Genomic DNA, 19,499 nt, shown 5'->3' on the forward strand with positions numbered 1-19,499 from the left:
CCGGTTGTTTTTCGGGCTCCTCGCCCCGGGAAGATGTTGTCTAGAACTGCCTCTGCGGTTTCCGTGTGCGGGACAAAACTTTTGGGAGCCTATTCCGACGACCCATCCAACGTGGATAATTGTGTATATAGGTGTCCCTCCGTCGGTCTTTGGGACAAGCAAAATCAGGACATTGGTTGCTGGCGGTTAAAGTTACACTTGGCCAGCGCTTAATGCTATCTGCAAAAAGAGAAGAGAAAAAAAAAATCCCATAAATCAAGCTGAGCTGAAGTCCCATCAAAAAGATCCGAATTCGCTGAATCAGTGAGTGTGCCGAAAACGAAAAGGTTTTTTCTAATGAAAACACACTCGATTATGCATTGGAAGTTTTGTGTGTCGACTGCCGACCCATGCATACACAATTAAACGTAGTTTTGTAATTCTTTTCTGCGTGTCCTTTTTTTTCGTTCTGAGGACACTAATATGAAAACATTTTCATGTTATCGCAAACAAAGAAAGCACAACTGTAAGCGTGTATCCCCAAGTTGTCTGAAGTTTGTTCGTCTGCCCTGGCCAGATGGCGAGACTCCCACAACCCTTCGGATGGTCATTAAGTGAAAAGAGCTGAATGTTTATTTTTCCACATAGAGGTTTGAATATCCTCACCCAGAGGTATTCGCTTAGAAACGCACACAAACATAAAATTTTGAATTTAACACAAATCAATTATTTTCGTAATGAAATTTAAAACGGCAACTCCTGATACTGAATTTAATTTGCCTTTATAATTGTTGCGTAAATCATTAGGCATTGAAATAACTGTCAGCTGTAAATAAGTTGCAAATAGTATTTTTTTTCTGTGGTAGTTATTCACTTAATTTAATATTTTATGCACATCAATTGGGAGTCATTTAGGGTGAACTTTAATTAGGCAAAGAAGTAGTTTAGAATGGCAAAACGAACATAATATTGAACTACATTATCAAATTTAAGCTTTGAAAAGAAAATCTTGTCTGACTATGAAATTCAATTTTAAGCCACCCTTTTCGGGTTATATATCGTGTTCTTTATAGTGATTTCAAAGTTCATCAAATTGCGATTCGATTGGCTGGCTCCATGTCATATATCAATTTTTTTCCATTTGAGTGTCACGAGTGTCGAGTGACGAAATCCGAGAAAGCCGCGCTGGCATTCCCGTGAGGTAATAAAAGACCCTTACCTCTACTCAAAACGATTAAGGCGGCACATTGCAACGAGTGCCGCTTGACTAAAAATAGCCCAAATTCAAATTGATGCAAATTAATCATGATTAGTCGGCTGATGTGGTTGCCAGGTGGATGAATGTTTCATGGGAATCCCTGGCACACCTGCCCCCATGGGGAAATGAGAAATGGAAAATGGAATATGGAAAATGGAGGAAGGGTAACGGGTAACGGAAAAGCGAAACGAATGCGGAAACGGAAGTGACAAAGAAGTTGCGTATACGGTCGTCAATTAGTCACAGTCACAGTTTTCCATGACGGCCAGCTCTGCATGTGCCGTTTATAGGTCAAGTTGAGAGCGACAAGTGCGAAAGGAACAAAAAAGACGGACAATTAGCATAACAAACCTCCCAATAGCATAATAGAAAACCCAAACAGAAGCACGGAAAGAGACCGAGATAAACTACGAGAAAGAGATTGCAAAACGCTGGCTAATTACGCCAATTACGACATTTTTACACAAATTGTGGGAACTTTGCTCAGCTGGGCAGCGCAGAATTTGCACGAACTTATTGCAGCAATTAAGATTTTAATTCAATGAACCCGTTCCCGTGCCTTGTTGCAAATCCCAATCCCAGGCCAACAGATGTCAGATGTCAGATGACAGTTGACAGGCATCCTGGGCAGGTGCAGCGAAACTTCTGTACCGCCTTATCAGCGTGGGACACAATGGCCTGGTTGACCCTTCACCCCAGCAGTCGTTCGCTGAAAAGCGCAAAAGCTGCTGAGCTTAAACTTTCCCAACCGTCAGCTGGCCTTCGACAGATAGCAAATGCTCCTGGTCCTCTGGGTGATACACAGTCAGAAAATTGGTAGACTTACATAAATGTATAACTTACATGGAAGAAAAAACTACTATGACACTGGGTGATATATAAAATATCTTACAAAATGTTAAACGTACTAAAAAAATTTATATAATATAATAATTATTAATTAATTATATAATATTACATTATATTATTCTTGATTTCTATCGTTTTTCCTTCACCATAAGATGGTTAAATATGAAAACGTTTATGATTTTTTCCATGTATTCAAGTTAGAGCCAAAATTTTCATGATTTATGACCACATCTCTGATTAATTGGCCGTTTGGGGGGTTGGGTGAAGCATTTAGCAAGCCATTGCTCAAAAGCCAGCTAAAAAAGGTAAGCGCGTTGGGTGCAGTAAAAAACGTATCACAGTAATAATTGTTGACAATGCCAGCGACATTGGGGACCCAGTTGTGATTGCCACTGTGGTTGCCGCTCGCTGGGAATTTTATTTGAAGCGGTGTCCGCATTGCTTTCATTACTCAATTCCACGCCCATTCGCCATTCAATTGCCACCATAAAATACGATTTTTACAGCGTCGGTGGTATTTGGCAACAATTGCATATAAAGCTTGCTCTACGCCCAGGGCTATAAGGCCGAATTAAATGCTTAGATTTAATGGTCATAGCCCCAGTTCAAACCCAATTCAAAGGGATGTTAAAGCTCCACCCGCGGAGTTTTCAACTCTTTGCCGGCATCAGCTAAAAAGTTGCAACCATCTAGGAATTAACTTTGTAGACGAGAGAATAGAACAAAATAAAAGCGAGCATAATTTACAAGAGAAAAATACACACGGTATGAGGTCATTAAATTGCAAGTGGCCAGGAATTTTATTGCACGACCTCAATTATAAGATGCTCGAAGCAGCAAAAAGCGATGGCCATAAAACACTGCCTCGTCGTCAGCAACTAAGAAGGACCTAATGACAGGGCATCGCCAGTCACGTGTTATTCGCCTTTGCCCGATATTGATATCAATCGTTTTTATGCCCCCTGCTCGATACAATCTATCCCAATCGGCAATCATTGATTTGGCACGCACAAAACACAGAAAACGAAAAACTTTCGGCCACCCAGCTGACTGACTGACTGATGACGGTAGTATATCCGTCCATCAGTGCATGACAGGAGGTCACCGGGCCAGGCCAAACATACTACATGTGTGTATCTCACGGATGGGCATCAAAGCGGATTAACAAACCAAGACCACCCCCCAAAAAAAAAATGAAAGCTGAAAGCTGGGGGGGAAAAGCGGAAAAGCCGGAGCAACAAAGTGTCAAAAACACACAGCAGAAGTTGCGCTAGTCAAGCGTGCTGATCCGCATTACATTATTGTACGCCCACCGAAAATGGCCAAATAAACTAGCTACTAGCCGACAAGAAAAACTAAGCAGACAAGTAGGGAAAATGGGAGAAAAATGCTAAACATCTGGGGCAGGGAGGCTACCAGGAGGATGCCATGGACAGATGGACAAATGGACACAAGGACCCAAAGGACGGATGCTCGTTTTAAGCCAAAAAATGCAAGGACTGTTTGGTAATAAACAAGAATGGAAGTCATTTTGGCAATCTGGCTAATTCTTTTGGCCCACATTTCATGTCGGCCCAAAGGGTTGTCGGGGAATTCGCCCCGCGCGTCAACCGCTTAAGCGATTAAGGAGCTATGCGACTGACAGGCATTAAAGTGTTAACGTCCATGTTGTCAGTCCTGAGAAATGACGCAACATTTCTCATCCCGCCCACAGGTCCTGTCCTGCTATCCACGCACAATTTAATGTCTTCTCTGGGAAAAAGTATCTTCCTCGGCATACACTGTATACTATATGTTGACATAAATCCTTTCAAAAGGAATGCCACATATTCGTTTAAGTAAATAAAGCACCTTCCACATAAAGCACTGCAGCGCGTTCACATCGAAAACACACTTTGTGTACTTAATTCAGAATTTTCGACCATAAAGTATCCTTTGCAAACATTCTATTAAAGACTTAATTTTGAGAATCAGCTTATCAACACTAAATTTTATTGCCAAATAGTTGGTTATACTACGCCACAGAATTTAAATATTCATTGAGCTGTGTTTTTGGTCAGGTGCATACTTTAGTTGCGACTGAATCATTTTATAGCAATGAAGATGCCATTTATGGTTTAATTTTAATAGCGTGCACCTTTTAAGCTTGACCGAATTCCACCAAAATTCGTTTGTCATTAAAACAGACTAATTTGATAGTTAATCAGAATTGAGTGTATCTGGAAAGTCAACACAAAACATAGCTAAATGTTATCCACATAGCAAGATTTGTTTGCCTAAGGCTAATCACAAATACGTTCGAACGTTTGGTTTACTGGGAAATATCTGATTGATTTATTTATCGAATATAGATAAATGCTTGTTACAGTTTTGTTTTCAATTAACTCAAGAAAGTTGCAGTTTATCAGTTTCAGGCTTGGACTAAAAAAAATAAACTAAACACGAAAACTTTGGAATGCAATGCAATAAATGTTAATGTTTGTATATGAAACATTATCAATAAGCTTGAATCTTCTTCACCTGAAAACTGCGAAAGCAGTTTGAAGTTCGTAATCAGACGAATAACTCCCACTTGAACAAGACCACTCGAATTAGTTGTTCCACTCACTGAATTCAAGCCACATCCATGTTGCGTTCAAGAAAATAGGTAAACAACAAGTGGCAAGTGAAATGCTTTAAATAAATAGAACAATGAAAGCAGTCAAGTGTTCCGCCATAAGTTTCTCTGCTCGAGAAAAGCGTGAAACAATGAAACGAATTTAGTTGTGTGAAGCCGGGGATTGACCTCTCCCAATATGAAAATATGGATCCGGGGACCAGGAAAAACTGCCCGTTGTGCGGCACACTTGCTTATTTATATCATATGGTTTTTCGGTTATAAATTTCAAATGAAAATAACCATAAATAATATTTGGCGGGCTTTTATGCCGCAAACAGAAGCCCTAGGGCCGGACGGTACTTGTAAGTGGGTTCGAGATCTGAGGTTCTGAGGGTTCAGAGGGTCCAAGGGAACAGGCGACGACTTTTTATGATTTAAAGTCGTAAAGAGCGTGGAGCAAGCAAGTATTTACGACTCGGAAATGGAAATATCATGCCATTTGGTAAGTACCCAGCTGACTTTGGAGCCCCAAAGATGGGAGGCGGCCCCCGAGTAAGTCCACTGTTTTTATTCCGCTTCATTTGTGGCGGCATAAATTAAGTGCAAAGGCACAACAGACGCAAGAGCAAACACGGGACAAATCACACGCCAGGCGGGGAAAACAAAAGCTGCCGAATCGAAAGAAAGGCTAATAAAATATATTGCAATTGCCACGGGTCGGGGATATTCATACCTCTATACGCAGGAAAGAAAAATTACTTTGAGCGAAATAAAGACTCTTGATGAACACTTTTTGTGATTCGCCAAAAAAAAAGGAAAGCTTTCACAAGACCTGATTGTATTGATTGATTTAGAGAAACAACAAAACTACACGAATTGAGTCCATTTGAAAGTAAATCGGTTCAAGGAAATCAATTTCGTTTGAGATTGCTACTTTAAGATTTCTTCAATTTCTTTTTAAATCAAGTAGTATTAATGTGTTTATAAATGTAGCTTTGTGCAAACGTTAAGTTGCCTCAAAAATTAAAATTAATTTGAGAAAAACTTTAATAATTTATACAAATTTATAAAACAAAAAAAGGGGTGATGAATATATTAGACCTATTTCCTGCACTTGAAAACCCATATCTTGAATTGGTTAAGTGGTTTGAACTACAGAATTTTGACTGCTGAGGCAGCAAGACGATCCGAGATGGCGGTCCAAAATCTTGCTGATTGCTCAGTTTGTTTTCCAGCAGCTTATTAAAGTAAGCACCTGCCGCAAAGCTACAGAACTAGGCGAAATGGTAGAGCTGGATCGTAAAGCCACGCGGCGACACATATGAATATTGTCGCCTTAACCGCAGCTTAATGACTCTGGCTAAGTGTGCAATAAAAGTGGATATGGGTCATGTGGCATGTGCCAGTGACAACCTTTAAGTCGTATCAATTTCCAGCAGTTCCCAGTAGCCAAATGCATCACATGACACCCAGTGAAAAATCGACAAAAGCATGTTCATTCGTTAAAAACTGCAAAGAATGCTTGTTAGCATTTTGTCATTCTTTCCATTTTGCGATGGCATGTTTTTGGGTTTAAGCACGTACTGAATGTATTATTGGTTTAGGTCTGGTTTATGTCCATATGTACTAGCCTGAAAATAGTTTTCCTTCGAGTTGTAATTTAATTAAGAACAAATGTGTGCTTTACAAAGATTTCCATTTAAGCATACTGTGGTAGAGAAAATTACAGCACTAAATAAGCCAAACTAACACCTTTGGCAATTGCAAACTTGCCCCGAAAAAAAAACTTATTCGTTAAGGCACGAAATCGAAGCGGGCTTTAGGTCATTTGCACGTTCTCCCAATTTACATTGATTGGATAGTATAGTTAATCCCTGGGCAACATGACTTTGGCTACCAATTAGCAAATTCTAAGCCGTCTAATCAGCAACTTGGCGGGCAAGCCAAACCCGATCTATATTTCAGGTTTGCTATGCAAATCGAAACCGGCAAACATTAGTAAGTAAATAAGCGATATGAAAGGGAACTAAAATATTGATTGTTGGCGGGCGGGTGCGTTCTCAGTATTTTAAACGCAACTCAGCTTTAAAATAACATTCACACAGGCGTGAGAATGCGAGGAGTTCCAGGAAAGCTTAGGTGGAGCCTTCGGGGAATCCCAGAGAAATGAGAGAAATGGGGGAGGGATAAGTTCATATAATCCACATAATTTCACAGGTCATTGCACGCATTGTTACAACCGGCGTAAGGATGATTCAGTCGGATTTCAAACACACTATTCAGCACACTTCTATCTACCATGGTTCCAAATAAATAGACTGTTAAAAAAACGTAGTAAATCCAAATACTTTGTAATCAATTTAAAAATGTTACCTTTTAATTTTTTTTTTAAATTATTTTAAATAAGAAAATATGAAAAACTGTTAATATTTATAATTTGACAATTTTCGTAATTGATTATAATAGCTGATAACTAATAATATCCAAGGTAATTGTATTTTTATCAATTAGGAACTATTTTAAATCTAATATCTTCAACATTGATTAAAGTATTTAACATTTAATCATGCAGTTTTAAAACTTGCAATTAATATTAAGTATACAATTTTGAACTCAATAGTCAGTTATTTATTTTTACTATTCCATTTTTTTTATCAGTGTATGTATATATAAGTATATAAGTGGGAACGGAGCAAAATATGATATATACGAACCCAACAGACATGTCAAGATTCAAGTTTGTGGCCCTAAAAAACCAATAAGAATGCCAAAGCAAAGCGGAGAACCGAAAGCCGTTTACCTGCCCAATTGGCCATGGTATTCTGTTCTGTTCTGTTCTGTTCTGGCCAAAACGTTTGTTTCCCAGTCTCTGGGTTAGAATTTGAATTTTTGGGATGGGGCGGGTAACTCTAACCCATTTACTGACCATCAGCCGACATCAAAGCCAACTGGTTAAAATCTCCAAATTATTTAATGCTAATGCACACTGGGTATTTATGGCTTGAAAGGGCACGGCTGCTAATTTCAATTATACGCGTTCTCAATTTGCGGATTCCGCGGGCAGACGTCACCTCACTTTGATTAGAGCATTTCTTACGCAAAAGAATTCCGCTGGACGCCCGACGCCTGACACACGCCCACGCAATCGCTATATCTACATATATCTCGGCAGGAATCGCTTAGTCAATTGCCATAAATCTTGATTAAACGTCGTCGTGCAAAGACAAAAGGCGAAAAGGTGAAAATTGTCAACGCCGTGGCGACTGCACCGCTACTCGGTACTTTCGTGACTTGGCGCTGCGCTTTGCATAATTTCCAGCCGTACCCCGGCCACTCATATGAGTCCATTCTCATTCTTATTCTCGCTCCCGTGCCCATTCACATTTCCATTCCCATTTCCGCCGTGGCCTGCAATTTCTCAATGCACTCAAAGAAATGTTTATGGTCTTCCTAGATATTTGACAGATCCTGATTCTGAAAGATATGCTATCAGCTTATTAGTTTTTATGAGTGAAGAATCTTAATACATTTTACAAGGTACGTGTACTTTCATACTTTGTGTTTTTAATGAATTGAATTTTATAGTTTAACTTCCATTAACCCCTTAACTTTGAAAACATGGCCCTAATTTTGGAGGCCATATATGTATTCCCGAGTGCTCATAATTTTCTGATATATAGAGCTTTGATCATGTGCTTCTTGGGCATTTGGTTTTGTTTATATTTTTTAAGCATTTATTTGATTGTAATGTTTAGTTCAACCAAAGCACTTATTACTAATGACTAATTAAAATGTTTTAGCTTGGCTATCAGTTAAAAACAAAATGGCTTTTTATTTGTAGTTTTGGAAAATACCAGTGCAATCTTTTCACTACAAATTCCAATATATAAATATTCAGATTTCTGAGATGTGCACTTATTGATTCTTATTAAAACAGGATTTTTATTAACCTTCAAAGTCGAGAAATAACCCATTATTTTAAGTGTATCCCCGTCTAGTCAGCATCAAATGACATCCGTGCACTTTTTGGTCGACAGTCTAAGTCTAACCCGTGCAGTCACTCGCTTCGTCAAGGTTCGCAAGGTCAATGATTTATTAGTTTATTTGTTATTTGTTCGCCATTGCGGTGCGTTCTGTTCTGTTGTGATCTCCGGTTCGTTGTCTTGCTTTCTCCGCGTTTTTCATTTGCTGCTGGGGCATGGGCATTGGGGGCGGTGCGCCCACTGTCTGTGGCTGACAGCCAAAGCTCTTGGATCAGCCAGCTTTAGCGCCAGTTGAGCCGCAAATCCAACGACCCCCGCCGCACCCACATCTAGCAGCACCAGTCGACAATCATTAAGAGGAGCAGTGACAATTTGAGTTGCATTTCCATTAGTCGGGCTGTGTCAATGGCTTGGCAAATGGACAAGTTAATCGGGGCATGTGTTCTGATCCGTTCGCCAGTTCGCCTATATGCGCTCCGACAGCGACCAGCTGAGCCCCGCGGAATCCAGTTCAGTTTTATATTCACACACACTCGGATGCATTGCCGTGTGGCTTATATAGGCCACGACCTTCAAATGCAACCCCATAACAAATGTCGATCACTAGGGTTCGCGGTTCAGGGTTCAGGGTTCGGGGCTCGGCATTCGGGGTGGCAGGACTGCAACCCCAGGTCCAGGATTTCTGTTGCCAGGCGCTATTTCGGACCACAGTATGCAGCTGCATTTCATGCGCTTCGGTTTTTCCTTTTGTTTGCGCAGGTTCACAAGTTATGAAATCTACTCTACGACTCTTTGCTTTACACTTTAGCATAAATATTTAACACATCTAAGAATCAAAGAAATTCTCATGGATTTCAAATTTTAAGAAGGTAGATAAGGTATTTGCTAAGTTTGTGCACACAAATATCAAGTTTCGGTAGGACTTATTTTTGTTTAATTATAAATATTAAAAAGAACATGCATTTTTTGGAAAATTCATTTAATATTTATTAATATTAAGATATTTGGTATTTTTTAAGGACCTTAAGGTTTAAAATATTACAAATATCTAAGAAACAAAGATTTTCCCATGGAATCCGAATTCTAGGAAGATAAAAAGTTATTTGCAGAACTTCTGCCAGGTGGGATTGAATTTTTCCCGCAAGGCACTTGAAGTGTATACTAAAGGGTTTGGAAAAAATATAAAAACAAAATAGTTGTCAGCTATTAAATAACGAATTCTAGGGCCAGATATATGAAAATGCTTCCCAACAAATAAAAACTGACCGCAATCCAAGCTGGATGATTCTATTACAGCGTCTTCAAGATTGTCGTCATAGAATTTCGAAAAGATAGACGACTGCACCGATGATTTATTACCCTATTTAGTGTCACAAATACATGGAGATGAACAAGAGCACTTGCCAAAGATAGACGAGACCGGACCCGGAAAACTGGTAAATGGCTTTCAAGTTCAAGTGCAAGGCAATTACTGACAGACTGACAGAGATACTAAAAAAAAAACGTTTATGTGCGTTTCGCGGGAAGAAAATCTTGGAAAAGCGGTTTGATAAGACAGCTGATCAGTGTGAATATCTCCCTAAGATATTTTTATAAACAAAAGGGGAGGAAATCGAAAAAGAGGGTATACGAAGACTTTTGTTAAAAAGCTTTTATAATTAAATTGAATGCGGTCGCAGAGGAGGTGAGGTTTATTAAATTACTGCAGGCCGCATAGACAAAAAAAGCCCACGTTTGCGCAAACAGGGAGATAAACAAAGGCAGCACAGCTGGCCAAAAAGCCGAAACCAGAAGGTGAATAAAATTAAAAATGTATATTTGCTGTTTTGCAAACTCACCGAAACTCAAAAAATTAATATCCAACTGGCAGGTAATTAATAAATTTGTTCTGCTTCTACATGTGTGTGCCAAATTGCCGGTAATTTACGAACTTTTCACGGAACACTTTCTTGTACTCTTTGGTAAATATTTACCCGCGCCAGCGAAATTCGAAATCGGAAAACAAAAACGAAAATGAAAACGTAGCTCACTTGTGGTTGGGCATACAAGTAATTATTTTATTATCAGCAGTGGCGGAACTGTATGGTAAGTACTTGAGATTCGGGTGAATGCCAAGACGAGCCGCAAGACCCACTTAAAATTCCCCAAAAGTACTTTTGCACCGTCACAACAAATTGGTTTGTACAGAAGGGCACTTCAATGGAATTTAAACACAAGCAATTGCATTTGCATTTTCATTAAATGTTCCGCTTTCTCGCACTGCAAAACGCTTTTTTTCGAGCTAATTAATTGTGTTCCAGTAGGATGAGCAGCCTAGGATGGGTATGGATTGTTTCCTAGGTGGGGCAGATACATTTGTAGCTCTCGGATACGCGTATACTTTTGTATCTTGCACTCTTGAGCACTCGCCTAGAGGGGCCTGTTTCGAAAATAAATATCCAGCACCGAAAATAACGCAGTGTTTACTTCTTCGATCGATGGATGTGTTTTGGGCGCACAAACGTGGCAGACCTGCGATTCCCAGTTCCCGATATCCGATCTCCGATTCCCGATACCGATGAGGAGCTATGAGCTATGAGCTATGAGCTATATAGCTAACCCAAACGCACGTGCAGAGAGTCGACGAATGACTGAGGCCAACTAGCGGCGCGATCGCCACAAAATATCAAAAGCGGCGGCGACGAACGAACCGAATTCGCCGCCGCCGAATGCGGCGAACAAACAAATGCTGAGGCACCAAACGACAGCATAACGACCTATATAGTATATAGTATATAGTATAGCGAGATCGAATCGAACCCAAGTTGCCCAAACAAGCGGCACAAAAATTCCACTTCACACACGCGCAAACGGAGTTCGCCGAGTTTGGTATAGTATCTGTGGGATATCTGCTGTTCTTGAGTTCTGGAGTTTGGTGGTGGCTTTTGCACCCTTACAAGTTTTTGTTGTATCGTGTCATACTATATATACGTTACTAAAATACCTTCGTGCCCGCAAACTGAATGGTTTACAAGATGACTCAGGTAGATGTAACCAGAACTTTGTTAGTGAGTCTATGCATTTAGATACACTTCGACCGATAAAAATTCTAGTTAATCACGTTAAAAAAATATTTATACTCGTGAATCAATCGGATAGTCAGATTTTTCTTTAAAAAAGGCATTAATAATAATAAAGCTCAGAAAATATGATTTAAATAATAGATAATAGATAATAATATTATATTTAGAAATATATATAACAAAATTTTGTGTATATTTGTTTACTAATTAAGAATGTTATATTTTTCAGATTAAAATTTCCAATTAAGATTATCTTTACTTGGTTTTTTAAATAAAAAAACTCCACTTTACAAATTTTTAAAATAAAGTCAGATGGGTGCACGACTTTTTTCAAAAAGCATTTGAGAAATCGAATGCTTAAATTTATTTTACTTAGGGAACAAAAGCTTTTATACGGAATTCTTAAAACGTAATTTTGCAAACTTGACAGTTGTTTATTCACCACAACTAATTCCAAATATTTACCAGCTGTTGGCAAATTCAAGAGACAGATATCGCTATGCGACATTTTTACACACCTTCGCTTGGACGGCAGAGAAAAGGGCAAAAATTTTCTGGTGACAATTGGGGAATCCCAAGAGGAGGGTAGCAATCAAAACCGGTTTCTTTGTCAAGTGCATGCAATGGGTTTCATTAACTGGTGAGCATAGTGATATCGAGGGCCTCCAATAAATGGGAGCTCGCTTATCTAGCTTTCGAATGTTTTTATCAACGATAAGGAGCGACTCCGGATACCGGCATTCATATACAAATACCAGAAATTTGGCCTACAGACCTCAAAGTGGGCAAATGTAACTCTGTAAGGCTGTAAAGCTTTATCAAACAAAAACATTGGCCCATTTTATTGATTTTGTTGGGTAAAGAAAAACCGATTCAAACTTTACAAGTTTCAACAAAATTAACATGCAGCACTATTTGCACTATTTTATTTCTAAATCAAAACCATTTTTAAACTCCCAATGATTAATGATTAATTTCAAGGAGTTCATGATAACAATGCAATGAGCTTCGAAGCTATAAATTTATGCAGTTCATTCAATATCAGTTTCGATTCTTAAGTGGCAATCAAGTTTGGACAGCATATAAATAGACCATTCGATCGAAATATAATTTCGGTTGACTTAACAGATTAGCGCTGCTTAAATTTATGAGGTCTTCGCCAATATTTACCGACGGCGCTCACACCTCGCAGTTATAAAATAATTAGCGTCCATTTGAACGCAATTATCACATAAACAGTCATAGGCTCACGCCACGCGTTTTTTATTTTTTTTAATTCGATGGGTATAAATCATGCGAAAGTGAAATTATGAGGCCCAATGTTGCGCATACGCCATGTGTCAAACGAAAGCCCCGTGACAAGTCATTTGACAAGTTCGGGTGTGGGGTGCTGAAACAGAACCCAAGGCGTAAGTATAGGAATATGAAACAAAAAACCAACATGCACGAGTACTTAGATCAAATGATTTAATTAGCACTGGCCCCTCAATTGTGTTCATTTTAATTACATAAATGTATTTTATCAGCCGTCAAAGCTTACGTTCGCGATAGCCCCAAAGAAGGAGGCAAGTTGTCGTGGCCCATGTGTCAATAAGTCAAATGATGTTAATTAACTGAGGTCGATAGCAAAATGCTCTGCAACAGACAGCCTGCCATAGGCTGTATTACGTTTGGTCGTAATTACCTCAAAACGCACTGTTACACAACCACGGAATCCTCTAACCGAAATCGAAATACACCCGCAAGACTAATTATTCGCCATGGACCACTGGGCCACTCTGGCCAAACTGCAGCGCAATAATGACAAACGACCTGAGGGAATTTCCAGCAATTACTTATGTTTGTAGTACAAGTTGTACAACTTTAACTATCGCCTACCTGAACAGAATATTTTTGAATTTATGTTAGCTTACTAATTGTCTTTTATAAAATTAAATTCTCCGTCCTCCAAGGTAGCACTTTGAGCAGTCAACAGATAAACCCAAATCAGTAAGCTTTAAAAAAAGCATATTGTCACACATAAAAGACTTTGGATTCCAAAATTAAATGGCTTTATCGCAGTTTCATCACACTCCCTAAATAGCTCCTAGGAATATCAGCAATTAATGTGCAGATAATCAAAACAATTTTGCTTTATGCACTGCCTTCGAGTTGTTAAAGTGGTGTTTTGCTATCCGATAGGCAATGCTGCCTGGGCGGACCAGTTTCTGCTGCAATGCATCCCCGTAAAGCTGAACCAGTGAAGGCTCCTCTTCCACGGGCTCCAAGTACGCAGGCAAGCCGCCCATTAACTGAAAATATTCAAAATAATCAGAACTAGGTTTGCTTATTTAAATTAAAATTCATTTATGTACGCACCAAACTCTCATCGCAGTTTATAAACCGCACTGCCTGCACATGCTCAGACCACAGACGCCTTCGCCACTTGTTATCGTACTTTTGGGCCAATGGCAACAGCACCAGCGAACTGAACAGCTCATCACCATAGCTGGCAGCCTCGAAGTGCTCCACAAAGAGATAGTAGAGCGGCTCAAACCTGGCCTTATCTACCAGCTCCGTATCAAAGTCAAAGTCATGCGAGGCATTCTGCTTGTAGAAATCCATCAGGCAGTCCCGGAGCAGCTCATGCAAATCCGGAGCCAGAAACTGTGAGTCGGGACCCATGAAGGCAATCATCAGATACATTAGCTTCTCCAGCGGGCTTACAATCTGCAAGCCCTCCTGCTCCAGTTGCCGCACGAAAGTCAACGTCATGCGGACTACCTGATTTTCTGCTCGGCAAAAACAAAATATTTGTTATTCCCAAGAATAGCAAAGTTGGAGGTGTGCGTTCTCACCTGAGCATATTGCCGCCGGTCGCTGCTGCACATTTTGCAAGTAATTGCTGAGGATAAGCCGCAGCTGGAAAAAAGGCCAGTCGGCGGGCAGGATGGGTGCTTGGGTATAACTCAAGGATAGTGACGGCTCCGAGTTGTCCTGGGGGAAAGCAAAAAAAATCAATAAGTATGATGGAAAAGATAAGAGATGTTTAGCTGGGATGTCTGGATAAATTAAATTAAATTATATTTAATACTAATAATGCTTTTAAACTCAAAACTTATAATTCAACTTAAAGTCATTAATAAGCACTATAAAAATAAAAAGAATTGAAATACATAAATTAAGGTTGTTTTCTTATAAAAGTAATATTTTAAATTATATTAAAGTTCCTGCAGAGGCTACTTTTCAAGGTAATTTATTGTTTCTAATTGAGAATTTTTAGCCTAAAGCGGCAAAATAAAAAACCTATAATTGTAACTCTAGTCACAACAGGTATAACAAAAGGCAAATAACATTCTTGATTTTTCAGGATTGCAGTAAGTCTCGCTTTTAATTAGGACTTATTAAAATGTCATAGTATACGTACAGCAATTATGTGTGGATAGACCATTTCCAGACAGGTATGTTGCAGCAGCTTAAGACTAGCCTCGTCCAACTTCACGAACTCTCCGTTGAAGATGAAGCGCTCAAATGTGCTCTTGATCTGAGTGGCGTGGGCGGTGGAGAGGCAGCATAGGTAGTTGTAGACCAATTGCAGCAACTGCTGGCGCTCCAAGTAGGTCTCCATTCCGTCCGTGGTCAGGAGCTGGTGGATGAACCTCAGCTCGCTGCGGGCAAAGAAATTGGTGGCCAGGACGCGGTTCAGTTGGGAACTCAACTGGCGCAGATACTCGGCCAGCGTCTCCAGCACCGGCGGTTGCATAAGCGCCGCAAACAATGACTTCTCGCCCATCTCCAGCGAAACGGCGAGCAGGGCCCAGAGGTTACTCAACAGGTGCACCGGATACGTCTCGCTGACAATGAGCTGCGGCCCGTAGTCGTGCATCAGCACTGCGCCCACATTAGGCAACGCCGCATGCACGTGGCGCCGATCAACAGGGCGTCGCAGCATTACGGATCCCTGGCTGCGAAATAGCAATTAAATGTGATTCAACCGGCGTCTGCCCCGCTCAACTTACACCAGGTTATGAACGCTTGCTATGAAGCCGCTGGACTGTACGAACTTCGGCAGGATGCTGCGCAGGAAGGCTTGGAAACTGGAAGTTCCTAGGTAGCCATTGCGAGAAAACCAGGTGACGGCATACAGGGCAGCACTCAACAGCGTCATCTGGCTGAACTGGGAATAAAGATTATAGTACAAAATTATTATAAAAACGTAGTATAAAGTGCAAAGGTTTCAATGGGACTAAGCGCGGCAATGACTCAATTTGTTCTTAAAAACTTGATCGTCTGGCAGGCAACCTGATAACAGAGATCTACTGGAATCAGCGACTAGGACAACTTACATCTTTGATCTTTTCGACTCGGGCAGCTGAATGCAGCCAGCTGCAGCAGCAGTTGTTCAGCGATTCCAGAAGCAGCTTTTGACCCTCGACGTCGCATGCTCCGCTCTCGCCACTTGCCACCAGTGCGACCAACAGGGCGGATGCGTGTTGGCGCACCAGCCCCGATCCGCCCACTTGATCAAAAGTACAATGATTGCCATGCCAGTCCAATAGCTGACGAAGTGCGGGCTGGAACTGCCTGAAAATGAGTTCAAATCATAGTTATTATCAGCACTCGGTATTGGCTATAAAAATGAGCTGCCGTCTAAACGAAGCTTAGTTCGACTTAGGCAATTTTACGGCCGGATTCAAAATCATTTATACAATGGCCTCCTGGAACTTAGGACTACTTCTGGCAGTGTTCCTTATATATGATTCAATTCCTGTAAACCAAGGAGTAAGTTTTTTAATAAAACTGCTTTGAAAATGCACTAAGCTTCGCTCCATAGATGGAGATTAACCCCATGATCATCAAACAAGTAAAGAAACTACAATTGCGATGCTTAAATCAGACAGGAGCCTCCTTAGGTAAGTGACATTTTTATAAAACTCAGAAGGAATAAACAAATATCCGATAAATAAAAGAATTATTGGCGCAGTCGACCAAGAATAGAGTTTTATCCAACGATCCACACATCAAATGCTTTGTACACTGCATGCTTGACATGTTCGGACTGGTTGGTATACTCAATTTAAATAATTCAAAAAAAGTATAAACTAGACTATGTTACCCACAGATTGACTCGCACAATGTCATGCACCTGGAGTCACTGCTGGAAATTCTACCAGAGAATGTACACAACACAATCAATGGACTAGTCAGCGCATGTGGCACTAAAAGTAGGTAAACTATGTTGGTAAATATATATCGATTTATATGGAACGCTCCACAGAGGGAAAAGATGCCTGTGACACCGCTTTTGAGACCGTCCAGTGCTACATCGCAGTAAACGGTCAATTTATATGGGATGAGATAATAGTGCTAATTGGGTAGCGCTCACCCACCTGAACACATCCCGATCCACGATTCCCAAGAGCAGCAGACAGCGCAGGATGCGCAGTGCCTCGATCTGAACGCGCACCATCTGGACCTGCCAATGAGATTCCCATTAATTCATATAGTTTCACAAATAAATTCTAATACAAACCTTATTATCTTGAAGGAACAAGTATTGTTGCAGCCGAACAATTAGGACTCCTTTAGAGAGACTCTTGGCTATATCCAAGTGTTGGCAAATCAACACCCGAATAAGTTTTAAAAAAAAAACTTGGGGCTGGCCATAAAACTGGCTATTTCCATTTGAAGGGGGTAGAAAATGGGTGAAAAGTATATCTATAAGATGGATTTCGTTCGCTAACTGCCGAGCCACTTTGATACTTGTGCGACCGATCCTTATAAGCAATTTCAGGCAGGACTCCACTGTGCTATTGTCTGGTTTCACTGAAACCAAGATGAATCTACAAGCAGAGCTTTATTAGGTATAATTCATAACAGATTTCACTGATTACCTGATCCTTTGCAATATATTTGTTCTAAGCAGGCAGTCCATTAAGTCAGTCTCCGCCAGTTGAAAATCGTCCATGGACATGCGACTCTCTGACTCATCTTCCTCTACTTCCGCGCGCACAGATTGACTGGTGGTCAGTAGTTTCATGTAGCGTTGTAGAAAAGCTATTGAATTGGTATCTGTATTTCCTTCTTTGTCATCGCTGCCATTTCCCAAAACCTGCAGCGTTGGCTGCCAATGACAGTAGGCATTATCCTGAATATGATCAAGGAGCACTTCGTCCGTTTCGTTATAGAAGAGGTTGGCTAGAGCTCTGCTTACAACTTCAAGTTGTGCGGGGGCGTTGTCATCCAGACCAAAGCGCAGTAGGAAGAATATTTTCGATATTGGCAGGGACAGCACCTGATCGTAGAAACCCTGGTTATAAATGCTAAAGATCCCAGCTATGGCTCCAAAGGCGGATATTCTTTGTTGTAAGACAGTGGATCTGGAAACAATTTAATGTAAGATAACCATTATTGTTAAGGAATATAAGAGCTCACCTAGCCAGTCGAAACAGCTCTTGAAGTGCATAGCCCGGACGATCTGCCTCCTCGCCATGTAAATACAGCTCTCGTTCATCCAATGGCTTTGAAATATCCTGATCATTGAGCGTGTGGGGCAGGAGCACACCCTTCCAATCGAAGCGGGCATTGAACCGCTGTCCTGGCTTCAATTCGCTTAGCTTGGTTGGGATGTCCCGCATCCACGCCAGCTTGTGTTCCTCCACGAGATTAAAATTAACCCAGTTGCCTGCATCGCTCTGTTGCAAAAGCTCTAGAGCTGGATTAGAATGTGATAAAGAGGAAATTTCTGGACTAGGGGCTTCTGAAGACTGTGTTGTTTTAGGTGGCTGTGGTGGTGCCTCAATTATCTTGGGAGAAGCAGTTTTTTCCACAGGTTTTTGACTGCCTTGACGTTTCTTGGACAGCAAAGCAATCAGCGAGGGATCTGTAAGGTAATTTCTTTTTTATTAGAGTTAAAATACTTATGTAGAAGCTAATTTTTACCCAAAGAAGCCAGCAATTTTTCCTTCTCTGCCAAAATATCCTGTTCGCTCATTTGGCTTAGGACATTAAGGTTTTCCTTGTGCAGTTCCTTGCCCAGCCTGGCATCTTTTACTATAGAACTTGTATCATTTATTGGTGAATCCGACTGGATTTTCGATGTCTCAGGATTCTGTGGACGGGATCCCAAAAGTTGTTTGGCAAAAATGCTCAAGGGTTTGTTGGTATTGACCTTAAATAAGCAGAATCATTAATAAGATATTTTCATGTATTAGTTTTTGCATGATAAAAAGTACCTGTCTGATTGGCTGAAAGACAGGCCGTATGGATCCTTCATTTCTTTCAACAATTTCACCTAAAACATGGCTTAGGGAACTCGGATCTATTTTAGTTCCCTTCACATCCCCCAGAATGTTTTCCTGAATTTCATCGAGCAGAACTTGGTTGACATGTGTTCTACTTTCTTTGGAGACACTTGTTGGAATCTTTGGAAGTTCTTCAGCTGCCGGAGCAAGTTTGTCTTCCTTATTTTCTGGAACAGAGGTAACACGACCCAGTTTCGCCTGCTCGCGTCTCTGGGCAAACATGGACACCTTATGAGCTACAAATTCTTGTAAATTAACAATGTATTTTATTAAATACTTGGCAGTATAATCTTACGCCTGTCCATTCGCACAAAGGCCGCAGCAGGCTGGAAGTCGGGATTTTTCGCTTTCTCCGCATTAAACTCAGCTGCCATTCGCAGGACATCATCCTCGCTTTCGCCTGGCTTCAGTTTTTTAAACATTTTGGCCGAAAAAAAAAATAAATATTTCAAAACAAATGCGAGTCGGGAATAGTGTGACCGTATC

General features: G+C 40.5%; 2 protein-coding genes across 2 annotated transcripts; one reads left to right on the plus strand and one right to left on the minus strand.

The window, feature by feature from the left end:
* Positions 1-97: 97 nt before the first annotated feature.
* LOC128257641 (RNA polymerase II-associated protein 1) lies at positions 98-19,489 on the minus strand. The gene is made up of 14 exons (XM_052988732.1): positions 19,309-19,489; positions 18,945-19,249; positions 18,652-18,880; positions 18,145-18,592; positions 17,604-18,089; positions 17,243-17,552; positions 17,100-17,185; positions 16,056-16,293; positions 15,729-15,886; positions 15,137-15,674; positions 14,568-14,706; positions 14,089-14,501; positions 13,644-14,021; positions 98-219 (listed from the first exon to the last, which is right to left on the minus strand). Exons 1-13 carry the CDS (start codon positions 19,433-19,435, stop codon positions 13,848-13,850), a joined length of 3,651 nt encoding a protein of 1,216 aa, XP_052844692.1. The 5' UTR covers positions 19,436-19,489; the 3' UTR covers positions 98-219; positions 13,644-13,847.
* LOC128257651 (general odorant-binding protein 69a) lies at positions 16,324-17,196 on the plus strand. Its single transcript, XM_052988747.1, has 5 exons — positions 16,324-16,491; positions 16,544-16,622; positions 16,680-16,771; positions 16,832-16,934; positions 16,988-17,196. The coding sequence occupies exons 1-5, from the start codon at positions 16,420-16,422 to the stop codon at positions 17,086-17,088; spliced, it is 447 nt and encodes a 148-aa protein (XP_052844707.1). The 5' UTR covers positions 16,324-16,419; the 3' UTR covers positions 17,089-17,196.
* Positions 19,490-19,499: the final 10 nt, after the last annotated feature.

This window comes from Drosophila gunungcola, assembly GCF_025200985.1.
Source record: "Drosophila gunungcola strain Sukarami chromosome 3L unlocalized genomic scaffold, Dgunungcola_SK_2 000002F, whole genome shotgun sequence".
NCBI lineage: Eukaryota > Metazoa > Arthropoda > Insecta > Diptera > Drosophilidae > Drosophila > Drosophila gunungcola.

Excerpts from the sequence above, each read along its gene's own strand:
- LOC128257651 (XM_052988747.1), top strand. The coding sequence starts at position 16,420 with ATGGCCTCCTGGAACTTAGGACTACTTCTGGCAGTGTTCCTTATATAT. Across the intron at positions 16,492-16,543 it reads CAATTCCTGTAAACCAAGGA|ATGGAGATTAACCCCATGAT; the intron begins GTAAGTTTTTTA and ends TTCGCTCCATAG. Across the intron at positions 16,772-16,831 it reads TGCTTGACATGTTCGGACTG|ATTGACTCGCACAATGTCAT; the intron begins GTTGGTATACTC and ends TGTTACCCACAG.
- LOC128257641 (XM_052988732.1), bottom strand. The coding sequence starts at position 19,435 with ATGTTTAAAAAACTGAAGCCAGGCGAAAGCGAGGATGATGTCCTGCGA. Across the intron at positions 17,553-17,603 it reads AATATATTGCAAAGGATCAG|ATTCATCTTGGTTTCAGTGA; the intron begins GTAATCAGTGAA and ends CTCTGCTTGTAG. Across the intron at positions 14,502-14,567 it reads ACCGGCGGCAATATGCTCAG|AAAATCAGGTAGTCCGCATG; the intron begins GTGAGAACGCAC and ends TTTGCCGAGCAG.